The following is a 25,124-nucleotide window of genomic DNA, read 5'->3' as shown; positions in this document are numbered from 1 at the left end:
TAATGATGGTTTAGTCCTTTCTATCTTTATTTGCATGTCTGTTATTCCAATAAACTCATAATCGTGGCCGTAACCCTCATACGTTTCTCTAACATGATCAAGCCATTGATTTGAATTCAGTCGATGATCTTTATCCATATATTCATCGGTTCCAAAGTTTATATTAGTAGTCTTTTCTTCTTCTTAGTCTCTCTTCCTATATAAGCAATTGGCAGTAACTTTATATTTTTATGATTTAAATGGTTTAAACTCGTCTAATATGTAATCTACTGGTTCATTAATATCTTTGATAAAACTACCATTAGGTTTAGTAATATATAACTGCCTTTGATTAAAACTTGATTTAATGTTATAATTATCGTTTAAGACAACGTTTTCTCTCCAGTGTTTATTCATGTGAGTTTGTAGACCTATCCGATTTTTAAACTTGTCGCCACAAACTCAGCATGGTTCAGTTTTAGTTTCAGTTTCAATTTCAGTTTTTTTAATAAATTTAGTTTTAATAATATCCTTAGTCTTGGTCTTAGTTTTAATAATATAATCATCTTCATCTGAATTATACACCTTCTTCAAGATTTCTTCTTCTTCAGAATCAAACATTTTCTCCATTAGTTCCTTATGTTTGAGATCGTATGATTGATACCTGTATAAAGTCTATACAGACTGAAGTTTATGACACTAGTATTAGTTGATTGAGACATGATGTATTTATATAGGGAAAATGTTGGAAAAAATAATTTTTCGAAAGTGAAAAATGAAGTGTGGTAAGTGTAAAAATAAGTCATGGAAAGGATGATGTAATAATTAAAAAAATTAGAATATTCATGTTATATATGTAAAAATATGATTAAAGTGAAAGATTATATAGAACATTTGGGATATCATTATTCTGATCCTGATCAATATCTAGTATGTAGTATGTGTAATGTTTATAAACATTTATCACTATAAAGATTTAGAAAGAGGAAATGTAGACTATATATTTATCTTCATAGATATAGATATGGTCATACTAGAAATCAATTTAGAGAGCATGCTTAATATTCAAGTATATTAAGCATGCTCTTAATATTCAAGTATATTCAAGTATTGCGTAATATTTAAGTATAATATTCAAGAAGCTAATTCTTCTTCTTTAAATTTATCAGTCATGTAGTTTTTGGGTTTCGTTGATATTTTAGATTTAGATCTTTTTTCTTAATTAATACCAGATTTCTTAATTCTTCCACTACTGATGGTCGAGTGAGAAACTTGTAGTTTCCTCATGCCGAATAGCTATCCGTTATCGTTTTTGTCAATGATTCTTGATAATGTGAGTTCTATAAGATAATAATTTGAGGTCGATCCGTTTTTTAGAGAAGCTTTTATCCTGATAGTAGTGCATAAAATGTGTTTTAATTGTATTCATTTGTTCATATACTTTGAACAAAAAACCTGACGCTTTTCACCAACCGGAAATTGGACTAAAAAACGTGAAAGAGTTTTTAAAAAATTGTCTGCACGCAAAAGCACAGTGAAAATTCGCACTATGTTAATGTGTACGTATATTTGCTTTGACCTAAAAAATGAGTTGCAGCATATCAAAACAAAGTCGAAACGTCATCAACAACAAATTTGAAGATGTTCATCAGTTTTAAAATATAGAGCATGTCGGTATGGCTTAAGAATTCTGTTAAGAAGAGCCATTAAGTGATCGCTCTATTTGCTATATGCGATTTGTGGGAATCGCCATTAAGGGCCTTGATTTGCTCGAACTATCAGTTAAGATTGATATATTGGGCTAATATGACTTACTCCTTCTTAATAACTTATTAGCAAACCCGTCCATTACTTTGTACTCGCAGAGATAAAGGCGCACCCCAATGACACGTACGAATTCGATGTTTACCTTTCGTGCAGTCCAAAAAGAGTTAAAGTTGTTCCACTATTTCTTAAGAGTAAATTTCACATTACAACCAATTTAGTCATTCACTTTTAACCTTATTTAATTCTTTTTGCCGAAATTTGCCCGTCAATATTCTGCTAAACTCACCAAAAATGTCTCTGAGTTCTAAATTCACGCGAGCGGTGTTATCGTCACGTGTGAACAGATATGACAGAAATTTCTATAGAGTAGCAATTAGTCGACGTGCGGCTAGCAGAACATCGAGTGCTCCTATTCCGAAAGATCGATCAGTTTGTCAAACTCGAGATGTTACTTATTCTAGTGGTCATCCGGACAAATTCGTGGACAGACATATCGGACCGCGTAATGAAGATATCGAAAAGATGTGGAAGAAATTGGGTGTTCAGGTATGCAAATAAGAAGTTATAAAATATAGTGCCACCAAAATTGACTCATTTGTTGGCTTCGCCTATTTCCGAGTCTTTCGGTTGCAATTAAATTTACATTTACTTTTGGCATAGTTAACTAAAAACTAGCTTTCGGCATAGTTAATCAATCAATAATGAATGCATTTGTGTTCCGAACCCTTTTGAGGGGGGGGGGGGGGGGGGAGGAACTGTATACTCAAATGGGTTTTTTTGTTCAGTCAATTTTGACCAAATCCGATATGTTCACCATAGAGGGTTGAGAGTGGTATCATTAGAAAGCCCATCCAGCGTAGAATATCGAATTACGTATAATTTTCGAATTTTGTTTTCTAGAGCGAGTTATCGAGGTTTATATTTTTGTGAAAATTGAGTCTGATTTGCGTTATTTTTATTCAAATTTTCCCGAAGTTTTGCCTAAAGTTTAGTCAATTTTATTAAAATTTGTTAAAAATGTTAAAAATAGTGTTGTTGATTTGATTTTCAGAAAAAATATTGTTGACTATTTTGATTTAAGTTTTCTGGCTAAAACTTCGGCTAAAAATTTCAAAATTCAGCCATTCTCATTAAAACTTGCACGAAATAAGCTTCTTCAATTTGATTAAGTTTGCCTTTAAAACACGCCCAAAAACCTTGATTGCAATCTGTGTAAACTCCAACGAGGGCTAGTCCTACTTCCACTTCCATTTAGAGTGCTCTGGAATTAAAGTTTTGCCGTATTTGCTATTTTTTCTCGATGATTATCAAGAACGCAACATTTAATTTTGATTTTTCTTACTAACAAGTTATCTGTATCAGTGACATTTGAACAATTAAGGACGAAAAGACGAACAGCAATGGCGGTTTTTAGTCCACTCTCGGACTGATACAATCAATATTATTCGGATTGTAAATCAGTCGGTCTTTTTAAAAAAATTCGACCTTTTTTATGTTAATTAAAAAACAAAAGAATTCAAATCAAAGTTCACTGGTTATGGGTCAAATTGGCCTCATAAGCAGTTTCAAATTAATGTATGTAGTTTTTTTTACTTGAAGACTTGTGGTCGTTTTGACTTTTAAAATTATTTGTTTTTTAACTAAACCATTGCTCTTTGAACGTTGCCACTACTTGTTTCTTAATTTGTTCATCTTGTAGCGTACGATCAGCAAAGCAAAAAGATTGTTTTTTTTCTACTGAACTAACATTTAATCTTTATTGCAGTTTTATGTGTTAGGTTGTGGTTTTATGGCTTTGATACTACGGGATATCACGTTTTTTTTTATTTTAAGCATTTGCCCATTTGTCACACCTTCTCGTTTTTCTCACATGGTCACATTATTGAAACTTCGCAAAACACATTAGTGGTGTTCATAGCTGGCTAAATTGAGCAAATCAAAGTCTTTAAAAGTATAGTTTATGGCTTTTACGGCTTCGACATAACTTTCTCGAAGAATTGAATTGTTTTTTTTGTCTTTAACTGTCGTTTTCACTTTGTCTTTTAGTTGAATAAAATTTCTTGGAAAATGAGAGATATTATTTGCTTGCTGTGGAGACTGGTATGAGATTATAATCTGCTTTGAGTAGATAGCTGATGGCTTTCATAACTTTGAAAACAATTGTTTTGAAAAAAAGATAACTTCGCATTTTTGTTTTGTGTGTGTGTTTTTGTTACCTAGTGTCTTTTATTACAAGTACAGGAGACGCATGACATTTGGGCGTCAAAAAACGAAAGTATACAAAATCTAAAGTTTGTAAAGATTTAGTTAAAGTACTAGCTTCAACACGGCCTTTCGAAAAAAAGTGAATTAATTTTTGATTTTTGTCTGTATTTGACGTTCTCTTTTGTATACGTTAGACATGTTCTGAGTAATGACAGTTCTCGAGGGTTTTCTTTGGACGAATAGACGAACTAATTTGTTATTTTTTTATTTTGTAGCTAATGGCTTTTATGACTTTGAAAAAAATTGTTTGCGAAAAAAAAGTTTTCTTAATTTTACCTTTTTCGCTTTTTTACCTGGTGTCATTAATGAAAGGTCACTTAACACATTATTGGCATTTAAAAAAGGTGTAACCAGACCTGTTTTGAGGATTTGGTTTTACGGCTTCGACAGCGTTTTCTCCGAAGTTTCAATTTTTCTTCCTTGTCTCTATTTGTTTTTCTTTTTGTAACGTCAAAAAATTGAACAAAGGCAGATCATGGCGCCCTCCTATATCACCATCTACATAGGATACTAAAACACTTGGGTATTTTAAATTGATATCTAATAGTTTTCATTAGTTTGAAATTAATTGTTTTCAAAATATAAGCGAATTTATTAACTTTGCTGTATATTCCTTTTAATGTAATCGTAACCGAGACTTATTATGAACTGGTCTCATATCGTTTCTAAAAAATTATAAGTTGTTTTGCTCTGTTTCATTTGTATCTGACGCTCTCTCCACTTTGTTGTTATTTTTTTTTAAAAATGGACATAAAGTTTTGGATGTATGAATGTTTGTTGTTTTTTGTTTTTGTTGTGCGTCTCGTCGCGCTTTCTTAATAATGGCAGATTTCATCAATCTATTGCAACTGTTTTGACTCCACTGAAGTATTTTCGTTGGAGGCAATATTTTTGTTCATACACAAAATTTTTTTTGAGAATACTTGAGTTTTTGGTGGTTTTCTATCTGCTCTCATTGGGTAGTCAATTATGCCAAAATTGTGGATGAGCGGGTTCGGAACTTAATGAGCAAACGCACATTACCGAGCCTCCTTGTCTTTCTGGAAACAATATTTTTCTTGACAAAACCTCAAATTTTCAATGAATACCTGAAAGAAGCATTAATTTATTCAATTGACAATATTTTTGTGTATTTTCGTTGTGCAACAGTTGCAATTAAAAGAAGAACAGTTGAATTAAAAACCCAAGAGCATTTGGTCAAATTTTTCAAGGTTTATATTAATATGAACGTTTTTTGTTTAATAACGGCTGAATTATGTCGTAAAATGAAATCAAGTTTTAGTGGCAGATGAAATTGCTGAATTTTTAGGACAAAAAATTGACTTAACATAGCAAAAAACCGGCAAAACTGTCATTTCAGAAAAAGCGTAATACAAGAACAATATGCTAGACAAAAGTGCTCCTATTATCCCTCAGTGTAGCTGAAAAAGTTTGTTTCAACAATTTCGAAATCGTTGCTTTAAGAATTAGTCATATCTAATACTTCAACAACTCTACATTAATTTACAATAACGTCGCATTAAAAGTCAAAATCGTTCTGCACAAAATTCAATTTAATTTTACCAAAACAAAAAAAATCTTTGAGAAAACTACCAAGAAAAAATTCCTGAAGACAAAAAAAAATCAGGAATTTTGCTTGCGTAAAGTTTAAATTTGATCGCAGAAACTTAGAACTTGACTAAGATTAGAGTAGCATTAAGAAGATCTGCAAAAATATGTGTGGCAAGTCCCTCATTTTTGTCGAACCGGTTTTGCGAAGGTTAAATGGTCATGTTCTCCACCGTTTGGAAAAATATGTTCGATACCATTTTTTTTATTTCATATATATTCGTAAACATCATTTTTCAATTATCTTAATTATAATCTTTGAAAGAACAAAATCAAGGAAGCTACTGTTTTTTTATTGCTTGTTTATGCTGAAAGTAGAAATAAGATAGTATAAATAAAAAGAAAATGAGACATAAAAAATGCGCTTCCTGTTGTTTAACCGCATCAAGTTGGGAAAACTATAAGGACAAATATTTTTGATACATACACCTGAATTTTTAAGCTATTATACTCTTTATTAGACTAATATCTGTGCGACAATAAGAATTTAATTAGAAGTGATGCAGAAAAGTTTTTGAACTTCAAAAAGCTGTTCATTCACGTTCACTACTTTCTCTTCAAGAAACTTTCACAAATAATTTGAAACCTAATGAAACCTGAACGCGTCTTTTTTTTTGAACTTTACGTTCTTGAGCGAAACTTGTGAAGTTAGCGAAGCAATATTCAAACAGACTTCTTGTTAGTTAGTGAAAAAAAGTTTGGTCACCCTATTGTTTCTTCCCTATAAAATTTTGCAACTTTGAAATCAAATCTTTTTATTCAATGCTTTTTAAACTTACTTAACAAACTCATGCATTCTGTTATTCGTGTTACACAACGTTTTTCGCGAGAAATTATCAAATTGATAGTTTGAGAGGTCACTCCGTTTTGCTTTAGTTGATAGTTCCTTTAAACTGATTACAAAACTATTTTGAAATCACCATTGATGAGTCTCCGGCTTGGTTTCAACTCCGCCTGGCCTCATCTCAACTCTAAGCTGGTAGACTAATAAATTCGAATATGCAAAATTAAAATTGTAACTAATATTTCAAACATTTGAGCTTTAAATGTCTCCACAGAGCATATTATGATTATAAACAAACCGGCTAATCTAATTAGAATACTTTAAAAATTTGGCAATTGAGAAAAGTTCTTAGAGCTATTTTTCACAGAAACTGGCTATGTTCGTTATTCATTATTGTTAGTTTAGGAGAAACAGTTTTCAGTATTTGGTGCTCGGGATCCAATTAAGCTAAACAAAATTTACTAAATTTTTTCTTTACAACTGCTTTTGCTTTTGATCGTTGATATTCTGCAGTTATCTGCAGTTATCCGTTTTTTTTTCACCATTTTTATCTACCGTTTTTATCTAAGTTTTGAATCATTTATCGTGTTTATCAATTTGTAAATTTACTGTTTTAATCGGATTTTTAGATCTTTTTCGTTTGGATCTTTTTTGTTTTTGGATCTTTTTTTCTTACTTACATTTCGTAACCTTAAATCGTGATCCCAATTATTGCAATTTTTAAGCAATTTTCAGTGTTGGCAGTCCAACCCTGACTGTGTTGTCCTCCCAGTGGCCTAATTATTGTCTGATCATAGTTGCACAGTTTCGAATCGTGGCACTTTGGATCATAGTCGCGAACTTTTGAATGGTCCCGCAGAGTCGAAACATGGACGCACTTTTTCGAATTACTTGGCAATAATTCGCACAAATTTGAACCATGGCAAATTTTTCCTCTTATTCGCTTGACCATGGCTAATTATAGCCTGGATCAACCGGTCCATACTTCCGTCACCTCATGACCGGCCATAAAACCATAAAAGAATACTATAAAATTGATTTTATGGAAAATGGAAGAACTTGGTGCTCAAATGCTAAGATAAAACTCTCTTAATACAACAAATTTTTAAATACAATGACAGTTTGTACGGAGACTGGTTGAAAATTGAACGTGGAAAATTATGTCTATTATGTGTGGTCAGAGCCTAAATCTGGAACAAAGTTGCAAAAGGATTTGCAATCATTGGAGTTGAAACAAAAATATGGAATAAGTCTTGCGGAATGAATTAATGAAGGACCACAGAAACATGCCATTACGGTAACCCTTAGGCTAAGATTGAAACTAAACTTATAATACGAAAACAGAAATAGAAGACACTGCAGACAATAAAAAATATAAAATTATTTTCTTTCCAGCTATTTGATAACTATGCTAAAAGACTCACTTAAACAATTGGAAACGAATTGAATCGCATCTTGAATTTCCAACAACTATTTTGAATAATTGTTCCTACCCCACTTTTAGTGGGGGGGGAGGAACTATATAATCAAATGGGTTTTTTTGTTCAGTCAAATTTGGTCGATCGATAAATTCATCGTAGAAAGTTTTCAGTGGTATCATTGAAAAACTCGTCAAACGTAGAAATTGGAATTAAAAAGATTTTTTCAAAATCAATTTTTTCGAGGAGTTATCGAGGCCTAAGTTTTCGAGAACATATCACTAAATTCCGTTGTTTCTGTTCACATTTTCCGGATTTTTACTAAAATTTTTGTCAATTTTGGTAAAAATGAGTGAATCTAATGTTGTTAAAAATAATTGGTTTGAGGTTTTAAGATAAACGAGTGTTTTTGAACCATCTGATTATACCTTTCGACAAAAATTTTCGCTAAATTTTTTAAAATTCGGCAAATTTTTCATCAAAAATTGCACCCAATTGGTAAACTCGAGACCTCTTTGTTTTAAATTAACGTAAGTACAGACATAAAAACTGCCCTGGCAATCTGTGGAAACTCCAAAGAGATCTATGTCTACTCTCGCTTCCTCGGAGGGTTTTTAAAATTAAAAGATTGCGGGTTTTTTTGCAAATTTAACACAATAAATAACCAAACTGAATAATTTATTTTTTTGACTTTTGTATGTCAAATTATTCACATCTATAAAACTAGGACAACTGACGTAATTGGTATAATAGAGGCAGCAATGGAATGACTGGTTTTGAGCTAATTGAAGATTCTTACAAACCAAATATTATTCGGGTTGATTTGGGGCGCTGTCTTTTTCGAAAATATTTTTCATTTTTTGATTTTCTTGTTCTTCTATGTTTATTACTGACCAGAAATTTTCTTTTTGCCAATTAGGGGAACCAGGTAGCACATGTAACCATTTAAAATAAAATCTTTTTGTTTCCTTGGCTTTACCACAGTTTACACGTAAAATGGTTGGTGAAGTTGTTCGAGTTACGTCTGCATTGATGTGTGTTTTGTAGTCATATGACTTAGTCTACTTCACTATAAGTCCAATTGGCTCTATAAAGAGATATAATTCTATAGCGAGGCCTTATAGGGAGTTAAATTTTCTTTCTAGAGCAATTCAGTTGAGATCTTAAGGCTGCTCTAATTATTAAATTTTTTTGTTGAAAAAAAAGTTTTGCTGAACTTTTTTTTTGTTATCTTTTTTAAACAACTTACAGCTCAATTTCAGCAGTGACAAATTTTATGACGTTTCTGACAAAATTTTTGTGACCTATATAGTAGTCATAATTACGGCTTTGTACCTTTGGAATGAGTTTTTGGGCTTTGATATTACGAACTTTTTAAATTTTTTTTCTTTGATTTTTAGGTCTTTGCCTACCGCTGTGGTTAATTTTTGGTCCTGTTAATTTAGTCACTTCAGTAAGAGTTATTATATCTCATTTTTTATTTCTCAAGAATTCTCAATAGAAAATTGCTAAAACTTGTGCGAACAGATTATGGATTTAACGGCTTCGACACCGTTTTCTCGCAAAACTTGTTGAATTTTTTAAAATTTTGTGGTAATTTTCTTTCTTTTTAGAGACGTATGGCATGTTTTTTTAACGTGAAATCAAAATGCCTTCCTTTTTCTTTTGGTGTTAGTATGGAACTATTTGATTCTTCCAGCCCATTGCTAATGCTTATCACGACTAATATTGTTTGTTTTCAAATAATTTGTACATCACTTTTAAATTTGCCATTCTTTTTTTGTGTGCTTGTTCTCTGATTTTGTTAGCGAAAAGTCACGTCTAACAATTTTTTGTGTTGCAAAAAGCGCATTGGTTTATGTCTAATAGTAATAGTGAAAAATTATAGTTTTAATAGGTTCGATGTCAATTTCTCGGAACAATTATTGAGTTTTTCAATTTTGTCTGTTTGCCGTTCTTTTTGTAGACCTATGACGTATTCTGAGTATTGACAGAGGTTTCAAAAACTTATTGTGGGGTATTGATGCAGGATATTGGACAATGATGATTTAAGCTGATAGCTAACGATTTTCATTAGTATAAAACAAATAGTTTTCAATATTTTCACTTTGTAACTTTTCCACTTTTGTTCTTTGTCTTATTGTTAAGTAGTCTCAATCTTGTTGGTGTTGAAGAAAACTGCAATTGAACGTTTTTTTATTGAACATAGATTTTTATCGAACGGATTATGCTCTACACTGCCCTGAAACGGTTTCATCGGAAAATTTAATTAATTGTTTAATTCTTTGGTGTTTGTCGTAGACTTATTATAGTTAATTACAAGCATCAATGACCTCCTATGCTATAGAGGTTTAGTTGAGACTATTGGATGATTTAAATTGATAGCTGATGGTTTTCATGAGTTTAAAATAATTGTTTTAAAAAAATAACTACTCTTTTTGTAACCTTGCCCCCTGTTTATTTTTGTCTAATTGTTAAGTAGTCTCACAAATTGAATTGAGATATCACACTGCTGGTGTTGAACAGACGCAATTGATATTATCTAATGTTTTCGGTGAATAAATTTTGCTCTACACGGATTCGAAACCGTTTTCCCGAAAAATTTATTCAAATTGTTAATTTTTTTGCTATATTGTCGTTTTTTTGTAGTGGATGACTTATTAAGGATAATTACAAACCTCAGTGGCTTCTTATTGAGAAATAAATTAAGCATTTCAGTGATTTCATTTAATAGCTAATACATTTCCTGACTTTGAAACCAATTCTATTCAGAAAATTGAAGATTTTTTTTAATTTTGCCATTTTCGTCCAATTGTTTCCTAGTGTTAATTAAAGGCAGATTCCATATCTTATCTAAAAAAGTACCGGTTTCCTTGATAGTGTTATCAGATGTTTTTTGGACTTTGTTTTTAGGTTTGTCCCGTAGGTCCTCCCATAGATAAATTATTGTATTTATTCAGTGATTTCAGTTTAAAGCATTTATTTACACCAGTTATTTTATTGGAACAATATGTGAGGTATTGAGTTTTGTCATTCAATTCCTCATTTGGTAGACAGTTAAGCTCAAAGTGTGGATGAGCGGGGTCGGAACTTCATGTGCGAACGCACATCACCGAGCCTCCTTGATGTTTCAATTCCAATCTTGGGGTGTAACTTGATAAGACGCCTTTGGCCGACTTTTTTAATGCAAGTATTTTAAAATGGTATCGATCAAAACTGAATCGATCTGTTGAAACACAAGTTTGAAACTTTTCTTACTTTGGAAGAAAAAAATGTTTGATCTTTTAAATAGTTTTAAACTTTCATTCAGAACAAAACTCATTTCACAAGATTTCTTTATTTTATGTGTGTGTATGTGCTTGTGCGTGTTTGCGTTTTAGCGTCAGCTTGCGTCCGTTTGTTGCTGTCAGAACGACAGAGAGATATGATCTCATAAACGAAATTGCGGAAATTAGTTAAGTTCACTAAAAGGGCTATTCACTGCATCAGTTATTAGCCTTCACTTGGTTTCCAACATTTCAAAGAATTTGATTTTTCAATGAGCTCCTTTTTTATAGATATGATAACAATTTTTATCGAATTTTGTCATTAAACAGTGAAAAACAGTGATGAACACACCGACGGAAATAGGGCGAAAAAGTGAGAGAACACTTTGTTTGGTTTTCAATGTTGCGTTTTTCTTTTTGCAAGGGGTTCTAAAGATCCTTTATTAGTTTATTTAGTTTCCCTGATTAAGTTTGTATTTTAAATTTTGAAACCAATAACACTAATACTCAACAAAACAGTAACACATTCAGCAATTTCCATGGATTTTGCTGCCAAGTTTTTTTTCTTTTAGTTCTTTTTTCTTATTATTTTTTTGGTTTCAGATCGTTGTTCCTTTTGAATTAACAACAAGAATATTTAACAAAAGCAAAATAGTTTCCACACAACTCAATACTTTCTCTGTAGATCTGTCTCGTTTACTTTTTTTTGGCAATTACACGAGCAGTTTTAATCTTATTAGTTTTCTCGTGTTTCTTGTTTTGAATTTAATTCCATGGAATAAACAATTTATCCAAAATGTTCTTCAAATTTAAATTAAGTTCGCTAAAGAGAGGTTTTATGATCTGACAATAATTAAAGCAACAGAATCAATTATTGTTATAAAATTTTAAATAATTAATTTTATTAATAAATTATTAATAATTGTCATTGAGAACAGAACAAGAGACAAAACGTTTTTAATTGGAATTGTTGTGTTTAGAGTTTAGAAGAAGTGATAGGAGATACTATACCCAATGCAATCAGAAGAGAAATTGACTTACAGCTTCCAGAACCACTCAGTGAGTATCAATATGCATTTTCTCGGTTATAACACTTTTAATGGCCGAAATTATTTAATAAATTTTAAAGACCGCATCTTTATCAGTGATCTATCTGAACATTTGCCCGGAGTCAACAGTTTTCCATAATATTTGCCGAAATCATCAAATTTTACCGCACTATTTTTTTGTGTTAATTTAGCAATCGGAAAATCTCAAACAATTTTTTTTACAAATTCTGTGAGTAAAAACTTTTTAATATTAGATTTGATACGTATGGATTAACTGATTCATTGGATGAAAAGCAAGCAAAAGATGCTTCCTGTAAGACAATTAAACAGCATGCAAAATTGCGTTTGTGTGCGCCGCAAAGATAGATAGGGGTACTGATGTGTTCCTGCATGTCATTTCTTTTCTACAATTCATTTGTTCATTTTTGTACATTCACAATGTCGGGCGATGAAGCTTCATTTTTAAGGGAGACGAACCGGCAGTTTTTAAAAAATTTACAACGTTGGAAAATGATTAACAATTGCAAAGCATTCAGTATCAGAATTTGTCCGACAGTTTTTTTTGTTCACTTATTATAAAGGCATGTTTACTGTCTCAATTTTGGTTTTCATAATTTGTTTTTGAATAAGTCTTTTCGATCTGGCGCCAGCGGTCACTTCTGAAAAAACCAAAATGTTGAAAAAAATGTTCTTTAGAAAAATGATCAAATTGCCCAGAACAATTTTTATGCAAAATTGAGAAATAAAACCCGGTGCTGAAGATTTTCATTGCATTTGTTTAAATTAATAGTAGTTTAATAGCACCTCTTTTTTAAATTATTGAACAGTAGTTTAATTTTATGTAATGTGAACTTCATGACTGAAAACTGAATATTCGTTTTCGGTTCTCCTGAAAAAATTCTCTTGCTTTAGTAATATTTCTATTAAAGTATTTTCTATTAATAAGTGTTTTGCTAGTGATTGTCCTAGTGTTGAGTGATTTTAAAACTTGCAAGAATCTTTCAAGCTGATTCAAAATTTGCAAGATTCTTGCAAGAATCTTCAAGAAATCAATCAAGGCAAAAAAACAAATCAGGCTACTTTTGTTGTAGAAAACACTTCTGAAGCAAACTATTGTTTTTTTAACAAGTTACAAAACCGAAATCCATGGAGAAAAATTTAGCCCCGATTCATAATCTTGCAAGATTCTTGCAAAAATCTGGCAAGTTTTTAAATTCTAAAAAAATTTTTTGTTTATGTTTAGCAGCTTTAACTAACTTAAAAAAGGATTTAAAAGGAGGAGGGTAACACAACCAGAACATACTGCAAAATCTCAGAAGTCGGTTTTTTAACTTGACTCGAGAAAATTTTCCGACACAATCTTAGCTATATTCCTCATTTTTCAGCTCGACCAGTCGCCCCCTGTAGCCAGGTAATGGAATTTAAAAACTTGCAAGTTTCTTGCAAGCGAATTAAAAAGCTTGCAAGAATCTTGCAAGAAGATGGAAGCCGTATGTATTCTCTTCCAAGATATTGCAAGAAAACTTGCAAGATTCTTGCAAGTTTTTCGATTCATCGGTCACTAGGGTGTTTTTCAGTATTAAATCGCTCTGGTTTAAATTTAAATTTGAACTTACCTGGGTCTGCTGTTTAGCAGCAGTTCCGCACAGAAACTTAAAATGGCGCACAGAATGTAATTTCAGTAATGAATATTAATCAGTTAATTTTTAGTAACATTATAGCACAATTGAATAAAGCACAATTGTAATCATAAATATACCCCAATTCTCGGTTTTATATGCTACATTTCATACCACCTCATCGGTTGTTCGAGAGCAATTGCATCGGCGTCGCCTTTTCCAAAAAATGTTTTTTTGCTGGACTTAGACGGTATTCTATTTGGCAATTTGCTGATCTTAAACTTTCAACACTGCCACTTACTTAGTCGAGATCCTAAAATGCTTAACGTACTGAAATCAAGATAAGATGTTGTGTAGGTGAGCAAGAGCTGCAAGTTCGTGCACGGGTTCTGTCTCTTGAGAACGACGCTAAAGACTTTTTCACGTACATTGGGATGGGCTACTACAACACAGTCACCCCAACGGTCATCTTGAGAAACTTGATAGAAAACCCAGGGTGGTACACACAGTATACTCCATATCAGCCGGAAGTGAGCCAGGTAAATGAATGGAGAAGGTTAGGAAAAGCAGCAGAGTGGATTTGGTTGTAATATAATATAATAAACTGTTTACCGTTGAATATAAATAAAGAAACAGCATATCGTTTTTCAAGCATTTGAAGAGTTATTTCATTTTGAAGTATTCTCGTAGTTACCATGTCGAGGTACTCAGACCAAAGTGAACTCTTATCAAACCGCCTTCAAATGGTCACCTGAGCGTTGTGAGCTCGAATTACATGGTCTGAAAAGTATTCGAGCGCACAGTATTCTGGACAATGGTCTAAAACTTGTCGGATCAGAGGTAACTTCCGCCTGAGATCGTCTGATTAAAGACGGCTTGAAGCGCAAGCTAATCTGAGCAGAGGTTGATTTGAGATTTGAGCTCACTTGTCTAATCAGGAGTGACTACCAAACGCACGATGGTCTGATTAGACGAGGCCTGATCAGAAGTTTTGAACTCACGATTGATCAAACGGAAGTCTGAAAGACTGTATTGATCACACGGAAGTCTGGTCATAGATTGCTCCGAGCACGCACAAAAAATTCATGTTGTCGAATATCACTATTTAGAGTTGCCTTGATTTTCACTATCAAAAAAAGGTGCAGGTAAAATTACCTGAAAGTTCAGGTTATTTTACCTGAACTGTGAAGGTGTTCCGGTTCCTGCACGCTCCCTGCAGGCTACCTGCAATTTCAGGTAAAGTGTTGTGAAAGTCAATTTACCTGCACGTTTTTTAGTGTATGGAGGCTGCAAAATTGTCCAAAGAGCAAAAATGATAGAAAGAGAATGAAATAATAGAAAATCAAATCATATCTTATCTATCCTATCAAACAGAACAGACTATCAGAAAACCATATGAACAGCAATTTGTCATCAAAAAAGATCACCAAAAGCATATACTATAGAAAAACTCAATTCATTGGTTTTGTATTAGAAGAGTGGGATATTTTCTGTTTGTGCCCCTGCTTAGTTGGTGCATATTAATTGCACCCTCCAGTCGCACGTGCCATATTTTGCATAAAGATTTACTATGTAATGGGACGACGAGTTCTGTAACTGGGGGTGCATAACACACTGAGTGTGTCTTATTTTTATATTATGATTTACTGTGTAATGGCACGTGCTCAGTAATTGAGGGTATATGACTTTGAGTGCACTTTAGTCTGGACTAGCAGCATAAAAGGATCTTTAAAAACTAACAAAAATCAATTGAAATTTGCGATTTTGGTTGTATTAAACTGATATACAGTGCGTATTGAAGAACACCTTCTTGAGGGGTAAATTACTTGTTATCGTGTCTTGTTTCTGTAGATCATTTTAGTGATTGTACAGTTTTAACTTTACTGTGACTTGTTGAAAACAGAACTAATTTTGATAGTCTCAAAACTTTCTTTCTGAGGAACAAAGTTCCTATTTAAGAGAAACTTTCGTGCAAAGCACATAGTCAGTTGCTCTTGCTGGTTTTACGAAGCTTAGCATAGTTTGATATTGGTGTTATTGAGGCCAATTGGGAAACAAAAGTTGTTCATTAAATTAACTCAGAATATTCAAATCTGAGGTGAAAATTGTTGTGTTATTTTTCGAAGATCGTTCGACCAATTCAGTTCATTTCTTTTTTGTTTGATTACTTGTATGGCAGTGTTGTGCACTGCCAAGTTTGCTGAAATTTGAACCATTACTTACAGAGTTATTCAACATTGAAGTTTTCGCCCAAGTATTAAGATTGGGTATAAAATATAAAAGGTAGCCCCACCAACGCAGTTTACCCAGCGTTGTTTATTTTAACATGAGATAGTAGGCTTACCTAACGTTCAACATCTTGTGAATTTTTATCCCATTAGCATTTGTGGTTCAGGAGATATCATTGAAAAGGCTCTAATTTGAGACTATTTGGTTTTTTGGAATTTTGGACTTTTGCTTAGTTGAAGCAAAGTCATTGGTTATTCGGCAGAGCTGAACAAGTAGTTATTTGAAATTATTGAGTATCAAGTAATGCAACGGCATTCTACAGTATAGCGGATAATACAGTTCACAAAAGTTAACTGCAAAAACACAATATCCGGACAGATTTGAAACCGCTGAAACGAAGTGGGCGTTGTAAAGTTTTCTTTGACTTTGATAGGAGAGCAGCCGTTACAATTTGAATACTCAGTGAAACGAAACATGGTACATCTTGCAAATTGAAGACAATTTTCATTTTCTGACATAACTTGTAATGCCTGAGCAAGATTGTTTTAAATTAAGTTCTCATGATAAATCTTGGATACCTTACGAAGATTTTGTCAATATGCCTAATATGCAATGAACTATCAAGTGTATGTACAAATCTTGATATCTTATTACACAGAACCTTATCAAGGAAGAACTTAGTAAAAATTAATAGTTCCATTTCACTGGTTAGGGGTGGCTTCAGTGTGAAACTATCCTCTTGGTAGTCAACCGCGACGTCACAATCATCATTTATGACTCGCTATAAACAAGTAAAGAATTAACGAAATTGATCTTAAGGAAATTGTTGAATATTTGTCCTTGGAATATGCGATTGATGCGAGTTATTGGCTACAGGGTCGACTGGAGAGTCTGTTGAACTGGCAGACGATGGTGCAGGACTTGACTGGACTCCCAATTGCGAATGCCAGTCTGTTAGACGAGGGAACTGCTGCCGCGGAGGCACTCGGCATGGCTGTAAAGTTAGAGACAATAATTTTATCTGCTTGCAGGGAATGTTCTCAAGCTTAGGATTTGAGAACAGAATGTTTTTAGTTATATAATGTTAATCAGGCTGATAATTGCATGATCATAATTATGAACAGATCAAATCAAGATAGAAGTAAAATTTTACTCTGAAAAAATAGTGATCAGTGTATATTTTGACATGAACAGAATATGTACAACTATAGAAATGTCTATATACGGTTTCTGGATTACTGGTTTAGTACTGATATACTTAGGGTGGTCAGCCTGGAGACATCATTTTACAGTAGGGACAAATGCGTGCGCAAAAATTTATTTTAAAAATGAAGGTGCATTGATGAGAGAGAGGTTTATCCTCACCTTGCAAATTGGTAGGTTTTAAATAGCACTGCTAAAAAGGCAACCATTAATTTGAAATTTGTACTCAACATTGCAGTTTCAAAATCGGCGTTTCAGGAATTGCCATTGGCTGTAAGAAAATGGAGTATATTTGCTAAAAATTGCGATAGAGATAGCAGAACGGAGCTATTATTGACCTACACTTAATTTTACGAGTCGGCCAGTTATGGTGATATTTTTTTGGAATCCCAAAAATCAACGATTCACTTGAAAACAACCTGCTTAACAAAACTTAAAAGTAGAGACGAGAAAGAGAAAAAACTATGGCGTGTGTGGAAAGCAGGTTTTAAAAAATTGCTATGAGAGCAAGATGTTTTGTTCACGTGCAGCCATGTTCAGTCAATCTTCTAAGTTTTCAATAAACGTTTTCAGCCAGAACGGTTTTCTCTCAATTAAATATATATAGATTTGTACGACTGAGAGCAGCTTTGATTAGAATTTGAGAGTAATTTTGACACAATTTTTGACCCAATTAGAACTTAATTGATTTTAAGTCCCAATTTTGAGCTATTTTTGTCTAAATGTCTTTTTAGACGATTGTTTATTTGTTTTTTAATAGCCGCAAAGCGATAGCTGAGTCTATTATGGGCCTTCTCTTGGTTTTTTACAGTTCATAGAATTTGAATTCTATTGGAATGTTGTCAAGAAATGTTATCAAACTTTCAACTTTTACCTGTCAATAAGAATTCAAACTACTGAAGTAATGATTTTAGTCACGCTGGAGTCGTAAGAGAATAGTTAAAGAGCGTGACTTTTTTCATAGTGCTTATTGAAGAGAAGAGAGTGGATGGTGTTTAATCAGATTCGCGGTTTTTGTATGTTCTAATAATCCATGGTTTCACTTGTTTTAACCCCTCGAAAGCAACTAATGGTTTTCAAAGATTTTGACGCTAATTGTTTTCATAAAACAAGAATTTGCCTCTTTTTCTTTTTAGTTCTTTTTGCTGTTTTGTTATTTAGTCTCATCATCCATAGGTCTCAATGACATTAGGCATGTGTAAATGGATTTTTAAATTTGAGCGGAAATTAATGGCTTTAACGAAATTGACACTAACAGTTTTTGAAAAAATACTGGCGAATTATAGGCTACTTTTTGGATTTTTCTATATTTTTTAACATTTAGTCTTATTATGAACAATTCTGAAAGGCTTTCTCATAGGCCATATTTTGATCAATTTAAAGTTTTTTTTGAATCTAACAATTTGCGCTACTTTAACACCACTTGGTTTCAAAAATTGTTAATTCTATTTCGATTGCCTCTTTTTCTTTTTTAGTTCTTTTTGCCTCTTTTTCTTTTTTAGTTCTTTTTGCCTGTTAATTCTATTAGCTTTTTGCCTGTTAGCATTAGCTTTTTTTATTAGGCATTGTAGAGATTATCTTGTTTTCAAACTCAAAGCTGCAGGTTTTGTGATTTCGACACGACTCGTTTTCAAAAATCATTCGAGATTTTTTTATGGCTATTTTATAAGTGTTGTTTTTTGTCCTGTGGGTTTATGTCATAACTGACCACTATTATTTGTTCTCCCTTTAAGCGTAATTGGATTTAATTGGTTTAGGTTTTTGCTAGTAATTTAACCGGCTTCGACACCATTCGTTTTCGACTATTTCTTCTTTTTTATTAATGCCGGCTTTTGTTGCGCGTTCCCCCAATTAATTTTACTGAAGTTCATCTTTTTCATTCTATTGATAGATAGTGCAATAGATGTTACAGAATTCAAGTTTCAGTTGCGTGCTTCATTGACTTTGATGCCACTTATAGTCGAAGACATTCTTGAAAATTATTTTTTTTGCCGTTTTTCGTTTGTGTTGTTCATTTATTTTGCCTGCAGTGGTTTTCTACAAAGATGTTATCCGCTGTCAACACAATCATTTGCCAAAATTTTTGAGTTAGGCTCTGTGGGGAACAACAACTTCGATAACACTATTTTTCTGAAACTAAAAGAATTTGTTTTTCTAAAATTAAATGAATTTGCGAGTGATATCGTTGTCTTCAGTTGCTTCAGTTTTTTGAATTGTAATCTAGTACTGGTTTTGCTGTTTTGTATTTCGTCAACAGTTTTTCTTACGAACATATGACGTCACAATCATTTCAATTCTGCTTTTCTGTTCATTCGTTCAAGCAATTTCAACTGAATTGCCTGCGTGACGTCAGTTTTCACTTTCAGTGGAGCGAGTTTCTGTTGGTTCATTCGCCTGATTGTTTTTGGTCATACCCGACTTACCGCACTCTCAAAAATGACCTCCTCACTCTGAAATCGACTATTAAATACCGAAAGATAAGGTCAAGTGAGTGCGTGTCACTCTAATTGAAGTCTATTTGAGAGCAGCTATTAGAAACAACAATACGTTTGACAGATTTCTAATCAAAATATAACATCTCAGCAATGAAAAAAGTGTCTTTTGGTCTGTTTCTTTCACTAGCTTTTTGCAACCGCAGATCTACGAAGCTATTACGGCCTTTTTCTGGTGATCTGCCAGATATTTTCTTCGATTTTGTCAGTCTACTGTAAATATCCTTAGCTGCAATTAGAGTTCCAATTGTTTTGTGCGAGCCATTGAACTGATTAGTATCAATTTTAAGGTTTGTTTTGTAAATTTGTATAAAATAATGTTTTTACTTCTTTTCGTCTATATTCGTAGATTTCTGCTCATTTTATTCTTTTGTGCTCTCAATAAATCCCGTTTTCACCAAAAATAAAAACAGTTTACTTAAAATATACTGAAAAACTGAAAAACAGGAATATCTTTTGAAACTTTGTATTGTTTTCGTTTATAGTGAGTCGTATGTGTTATGAAATTACTTGAGAAGTTGGTTCCGGTCAACGCTTTTAAGGTGGACCCTATTTTTGGTTCTTTTTTCAGGCTTAATCTTTATAGGTCATGCTCTATATAAAAGAGAATAGAGTCTACTAAGTCTGTGATTGGTAGAGAATGCACACAATGAATTTTAATCTGCTGCATCCACCCGGGGTTAAGAGTTTTTTCTGGCTGTAGATTTTAGCTAAAAATCTGTTGAACGTGTGTATTCCTGTCAAGTGAATCGGGTGACATGTGTCGTCAGTGAGTGATCCACACCCGTACCTAGCTCTCAGCCGAATTCAGTGCTGAGTCAGAGTCTAATTTAGGTCACATTTTGCACTGAAATTGTCTGATTCAGAGCTAATTCAGTTGTTAATTCTGATTTATGCTCTGATTCAGAAGACTACAGAATATTTTTCTCTGAATTTTGCTCTGAATAGAGAAATTCAGAAATCACTTTACAGTTGGTTCTGATATCTTTCTGAATCAGTACTAAAGCTTGAAATTTCTCTGAAATTGTTCTGAAACAGTACTGATTGTCACTGAGCTTTAGGTACGGGCAGAATTATACTTTCAGAGCAAATCCGAAGAAGAGGAGAGTCTTTCTGGACAATAAAATGCATCCACAGACAATCGCAGTGGTCAAGACTAGAGCCAGGTTGGTGAATTATAATAAATCTTTGTAAATAGAGCACATGAGCTCGCGGAACATAAAAATATAAAAATCATATGCGAGTAGAAACTTGGGAGGTTAAAAAATAAATAAGAATTGCTTATGGAATTAGAGTGTACGGGTTCTAGTGGCTTTGGAGTGGAAGTAGATGTGGGTGACATTGCCAGTGAGAGTGGGTCTGGGAGGATAGAGAGTGGGGAGTACTGTGCAGTGATGTTCCAGTACCCTGACACTGAGGGAAACATCAGGGACTTCTCTCAAATCACACACAAGTGCAGACAAGTTAAGGTAGAATGCTGCAGTTATAGATATACCTGTTCTGATTGTCAGCAGTATGACACTGTATTGATGTACAAATAAAGGGCATTTATGATACAACATTCTTTTTTTAGGTTAAATACTTTGACTAATATCAAACGACCAAAAAACGTCATAAACGAGGACCTCAACCTGGGTAGTCAATTATACATTAGCATGCAACTGAGGCTGATTATCAGTTTTCAGTAGTTTTCCAGTAGGCGTTTTCTATATGAGTTTCAATAAGTTTCCAGTAATGAATTTTTCGGAGTGGATAAACTGCTGAAGTCAGTCAAGTCGAAATTGCTTAAACTGCTGTAATTTTGCTTCCGTTTTCTAATTACCCTAAGATGGAATTTAGTAATATTAAACCATGAAATGCGGAGTATAGTCAGCGCAATTAGGGTTTGAAAAGTGTTCGATAGTAATCATGCATACTGTGCATGATTGGTTTAATTGGCTTTATTTACTTTTCTTCCCTTTTAATTACTTTTCTCGGTAAGTTAAGGCCAAAAATCTTTTACTTTAAAACTTTGTTCAAAATCAAATTCAGGAAAAACTTTCTTTCCAGGAATTGGAATTAATAATTTCTTGGTTAACTTAGCATAGTCCAGTAAAAAACATTATTCAACATTGCCGATCAGTTCGATTTCCCCTTTTTGGTGTGTTCAACCAAACTGAGAAGCCACCTATCATTGATTAGCTCCCTCTTCTTTTTTTGGATGGGTCAGGAACACAAAGCACTTTCCTCCCTTCTCATTCGGTGAGGAGAAAACACATTCATCGTTTCTATTTTGGTGAGATCACAGCTTTTCTTATTTCAGCAGAGACATTCCTTGCTCGAGGGCTTGCACTATAGAGATTGACTGGGCTAGACTGATAAAAGCAATTAAAAATATTCCAATTGATGAACTCTGTTTTCTGAAAGTGTGGCTATTAGTTGCAATGGTTTTTTGAAATCTGAAGACAATATGTCGAGCACTTCCACTGCTAATGGCACAAATATTATACCTCACTGAGAACGTTTTTGCTCATTTACCCTGTGCTTTCGGCCCTCAGGCGTTTCTTTACTTCTCAATTGCATTTTAGATAATGTTTTGTAGCAAAGAAGAAATCACCGTAATTGCAAGGGCAGCAGAATGGCTTGAGGTCCTAGGCGGCAGGAAAATATCACCAGATTGCAAATTGCTGTCATTAATGAGATTTTTCCCTCCGACCGAAAATTTAGCCATGGAACAAGAATTTTTTGTGACTCGCTCGTGTATTCTGTTCCAACCCGGTCGCGTTTTTGACATAATCGTGATTCTTCAATGCTAAGAGTGTCTTTTTGAGCGTTTTTCAAAAAAAAATTGGAAGTAAAAAATTAAATTTTTCGATTTTTTCGATGATCATTGTCCACAGTAGCAGTTCATTGAACTAAAAACTGCATATGATGTCACAACTTAAAGTTAATTTTTTCCCTTTCAAATTCAGATCTTTCATCTTTCTCTCGCTTTCTCTCTCTCTCTCTCTCCAAGTGTTACCGAGTAAACTAAATGAGCAGTCTATTTAAAGAGCTATTTAAATAAAGCGAGAATCTATCCAGCGAGAAACTTTATTACGTCATAATCTCTTAACCATGTAAGCCTTACAAAAAGATTAAATGCACACAAAATACGTTCTATTTGGCATAGAAAGCTCGGAAAAAGTTCGTTAAACATAATTTTCGTTGAGCCTACTAATATACTGAATCGATTGCGCTCTTTTTAGGCTTAATATTTTTATGTTTCGAAAACGTATCGGTGACCAATCTGAGTCAAAATCGACTCAGACAAAATACCTGCTAAAAAAGATCAAGCTAGATTTGCCGGGCCATTGAGAGGGGCCTTTGGCCTTTTGCGTTGATAGAATATAGTTGGATGCGATATAGATTGTACGTTTGAATTTACCTTCGAAAGTCTGATTATTAAATTTATCAGCTTTATTTCTGGTGCCGCGTTGTTTCTGGCATCGCGACCCTTATTGTTGTACGCTCTCTGGCATTGCGACCCTTGCTGGCATCGCGACCCTTGCTTGCATCGTGACCCTTAGACTCGCAACAACTGCAGAACACATTCAAAAACGACAATGAATCGATTTTACGAGAACCGATTCTACTTCAGATTGTGATTGAAAAGAGTTTCCAATTAAAGATTTTTCGAGATTTACGTGATCTTAAATCAATTTGGCCCTTATCTGTATTCTGTTCGTTTCTCGTAGTAACTAGATTTTACTACTCTTTCTAGCAAGTATTACGAAAGTTATGTTTCTCAGCACTGTTTCTGATATGGGTACCAAAGTGATATTTCTCGCTTTACTTTCGAAAACACATTGTTCGAAGTTGAATATCAGAAGTTCTTTTGCATTGGTGGATTAATATTTTACAGCTATAGTATTTCTCATCGTAGACATTACTGTCTCGGGAATCAAACTCCAATATTTTGTGAAAATCGTGGCATCTTGGACTGCTTCAAAAACATACACCCTTCAAGTGGCATTGGCGCATTGCATTCAATACAGGAATCAACTGCTGCAAAATTGAGTGGTTCAATTTTTTCAACATTTGAGGAAACAAAAGCGCCCAGATGTTTGACGAGTTAGAAGTATGAGACCCCAGCAAGCCTCCAAAAACTGTAAGAACTATCCAAACTAAAACGTTGCTACTTTTGATGTTGTAAATTTATTTCCTAACCGGCAAATCTACACCCCCCAAAAACCTACCTCTTACAATTTTTTTTGAAAAAACGAAATTTTTGACAAATTTTTGTCAAAGTCCGGAAATAATCAAATTGCGGTATTTTTTTTGCTGTTCGTGACATAAAAGCGTAGCAAAAAAAAAAAAACTTGAAAATATTCGAAAAATTTGACCAAATTTGAAAACAAAATTCCTTTGTTCCTACCATTTTAAAGAAAAAATCATTAAACGCGGATGTAACACTTGCATAAAGTTGACAATTCAAAAGAAGAAAAGAACAATTTGGTCAAGTTTTTCAATTTTGGAGAAAAAACTCAGGTTTTTTTTCTAAATAAGCGCTTATTCTTGGTAACTCGTGAAAATCGTGCATTTAACATCAAGGCTCGGAGTTTGAGCAAAGCTCAAATCATTTATGCTGTAAAAACATTATATGGTTTTCATATTAGCTGCTAGTTCACTTCATCACGCCATAAAAACTGCGCCTCAAGTAACACAAAATCGTTACAAACGTAACGTTTACGCATTACCGGGTTTAAGTTTCAACCCTAACGCTTTGAAAGTCAGAAAAACAGCGCAGTTCCAGTTGAGTCATTTCTTTCATGATAAGAAGCGCCTAGTTATATGGCATGATGTAGTGAACAATTCGCTTTCACGTCATCGAAGCAACGACAATAAGCCTTTAACACCTTCACAGCTTATTGCAGTGCTTGAAAACTATCAGGAGCGCATAGAAGCTATTGTGTATTGCCCCAGAGAGGGAACTCCTGATATTTCTGACCAGCTCAAGTGTAGTACTCTAGTTACCATACACTAAGTGAAAGACATTGTGTCTAGACGTAAACAGAAAGATCTTAGTTTACTCAAAGAGTACAGAGCATTACACCAAAGGCCTGCGCTTGAGCTGAAAACACTGACCATAGTCTTAACTCATAAGAACAACCTCCGGTCCTTGATAACACGGTCTCGACCGAAAAAACTTTCAAAGCGCCGTCGAAAAACGCTCCGCAACCGCCATGCGTACGAGGAGGCGGAACTTACTCAAGCCTTTAATAACCTAAATGTCTCGTAGTCTTGCCTTGTCGCGCGGGTTGGTTTGTGGTTGATTCCTTCCAATAGCGCTTTACTAAACGTTTCGCTCTCCCCATTTTGAGTTATTCACTACCGTCCGTTTTCCGCAGGTTATCTGGTTTCATTTTCCGTTTCCGTCCTCTTTGTTTCCGTGTCTTCTTGTTTCTTCCTATTCCCCGTTTATTT

At 33.6% G+C, this 25,124-nt stretch overlaps 1 protein-coding gene across 1 annotated transcript in view; it reads left to right on the top strand.

Moving 5' to 3' along the window:
- The first annotated feature begins 1,571 nt into the window (after positions 1-1,571).
- Positions 1,572-25,124, top strand: part of LOC142337467 (glycine dehydrogenase (decarboxylating), mitochondrial-like) — a 266,460-nt gene continuing 242,907 nt past the window's right edge. The window contains exons 1-6 of the mRNA XM_075386707.1: positions 1,572-2,292; positions 12,068-12,146; positions 14,113-14,294; positions 16,861-16,985; positions 20,765-20,845; positions 20,989-21,148. Of these exons, the coding sequence (XP_075242822.1) occupies positions 2,038-2,292; positions 12,068-12,146; positions 14,113-14,294; positions 16,861-16,985; positions 20,765-20,845; positions 20,989-21,148 (882 nt within the window). The 5' untranslated portion in view covers positions 1,572-2,037. The remainder of the gene's footprint in view (positions 2,293-12,067; positions 12,147-14,112; positions 14,295-16,860; positions 16,986-20,764; positions 20,846-20,988; positions 21,149-25,124) is intronic.

The sequence above is a fragment of the Convolutriloba macropyga genome, chromosome 4 (assembly GCF_964194025.1).
Source record: "Convolutriloba macropyga chromosome 4, txConMacr16.3, whole genome shotgun sequence".
In the NCBI taxonomy this organism is placed as follows: domain Eukaryota; kingdom Metazoa; phylum Xenacoelomorpha; order Acoela; family Convolutidae; genus Convolutriloba; species Convolutriloba macropyga.
Note: the sequence above shows the minus strand (reverse complement) of the source record. Positions and strands in the feature narration are given on the sequence as shown.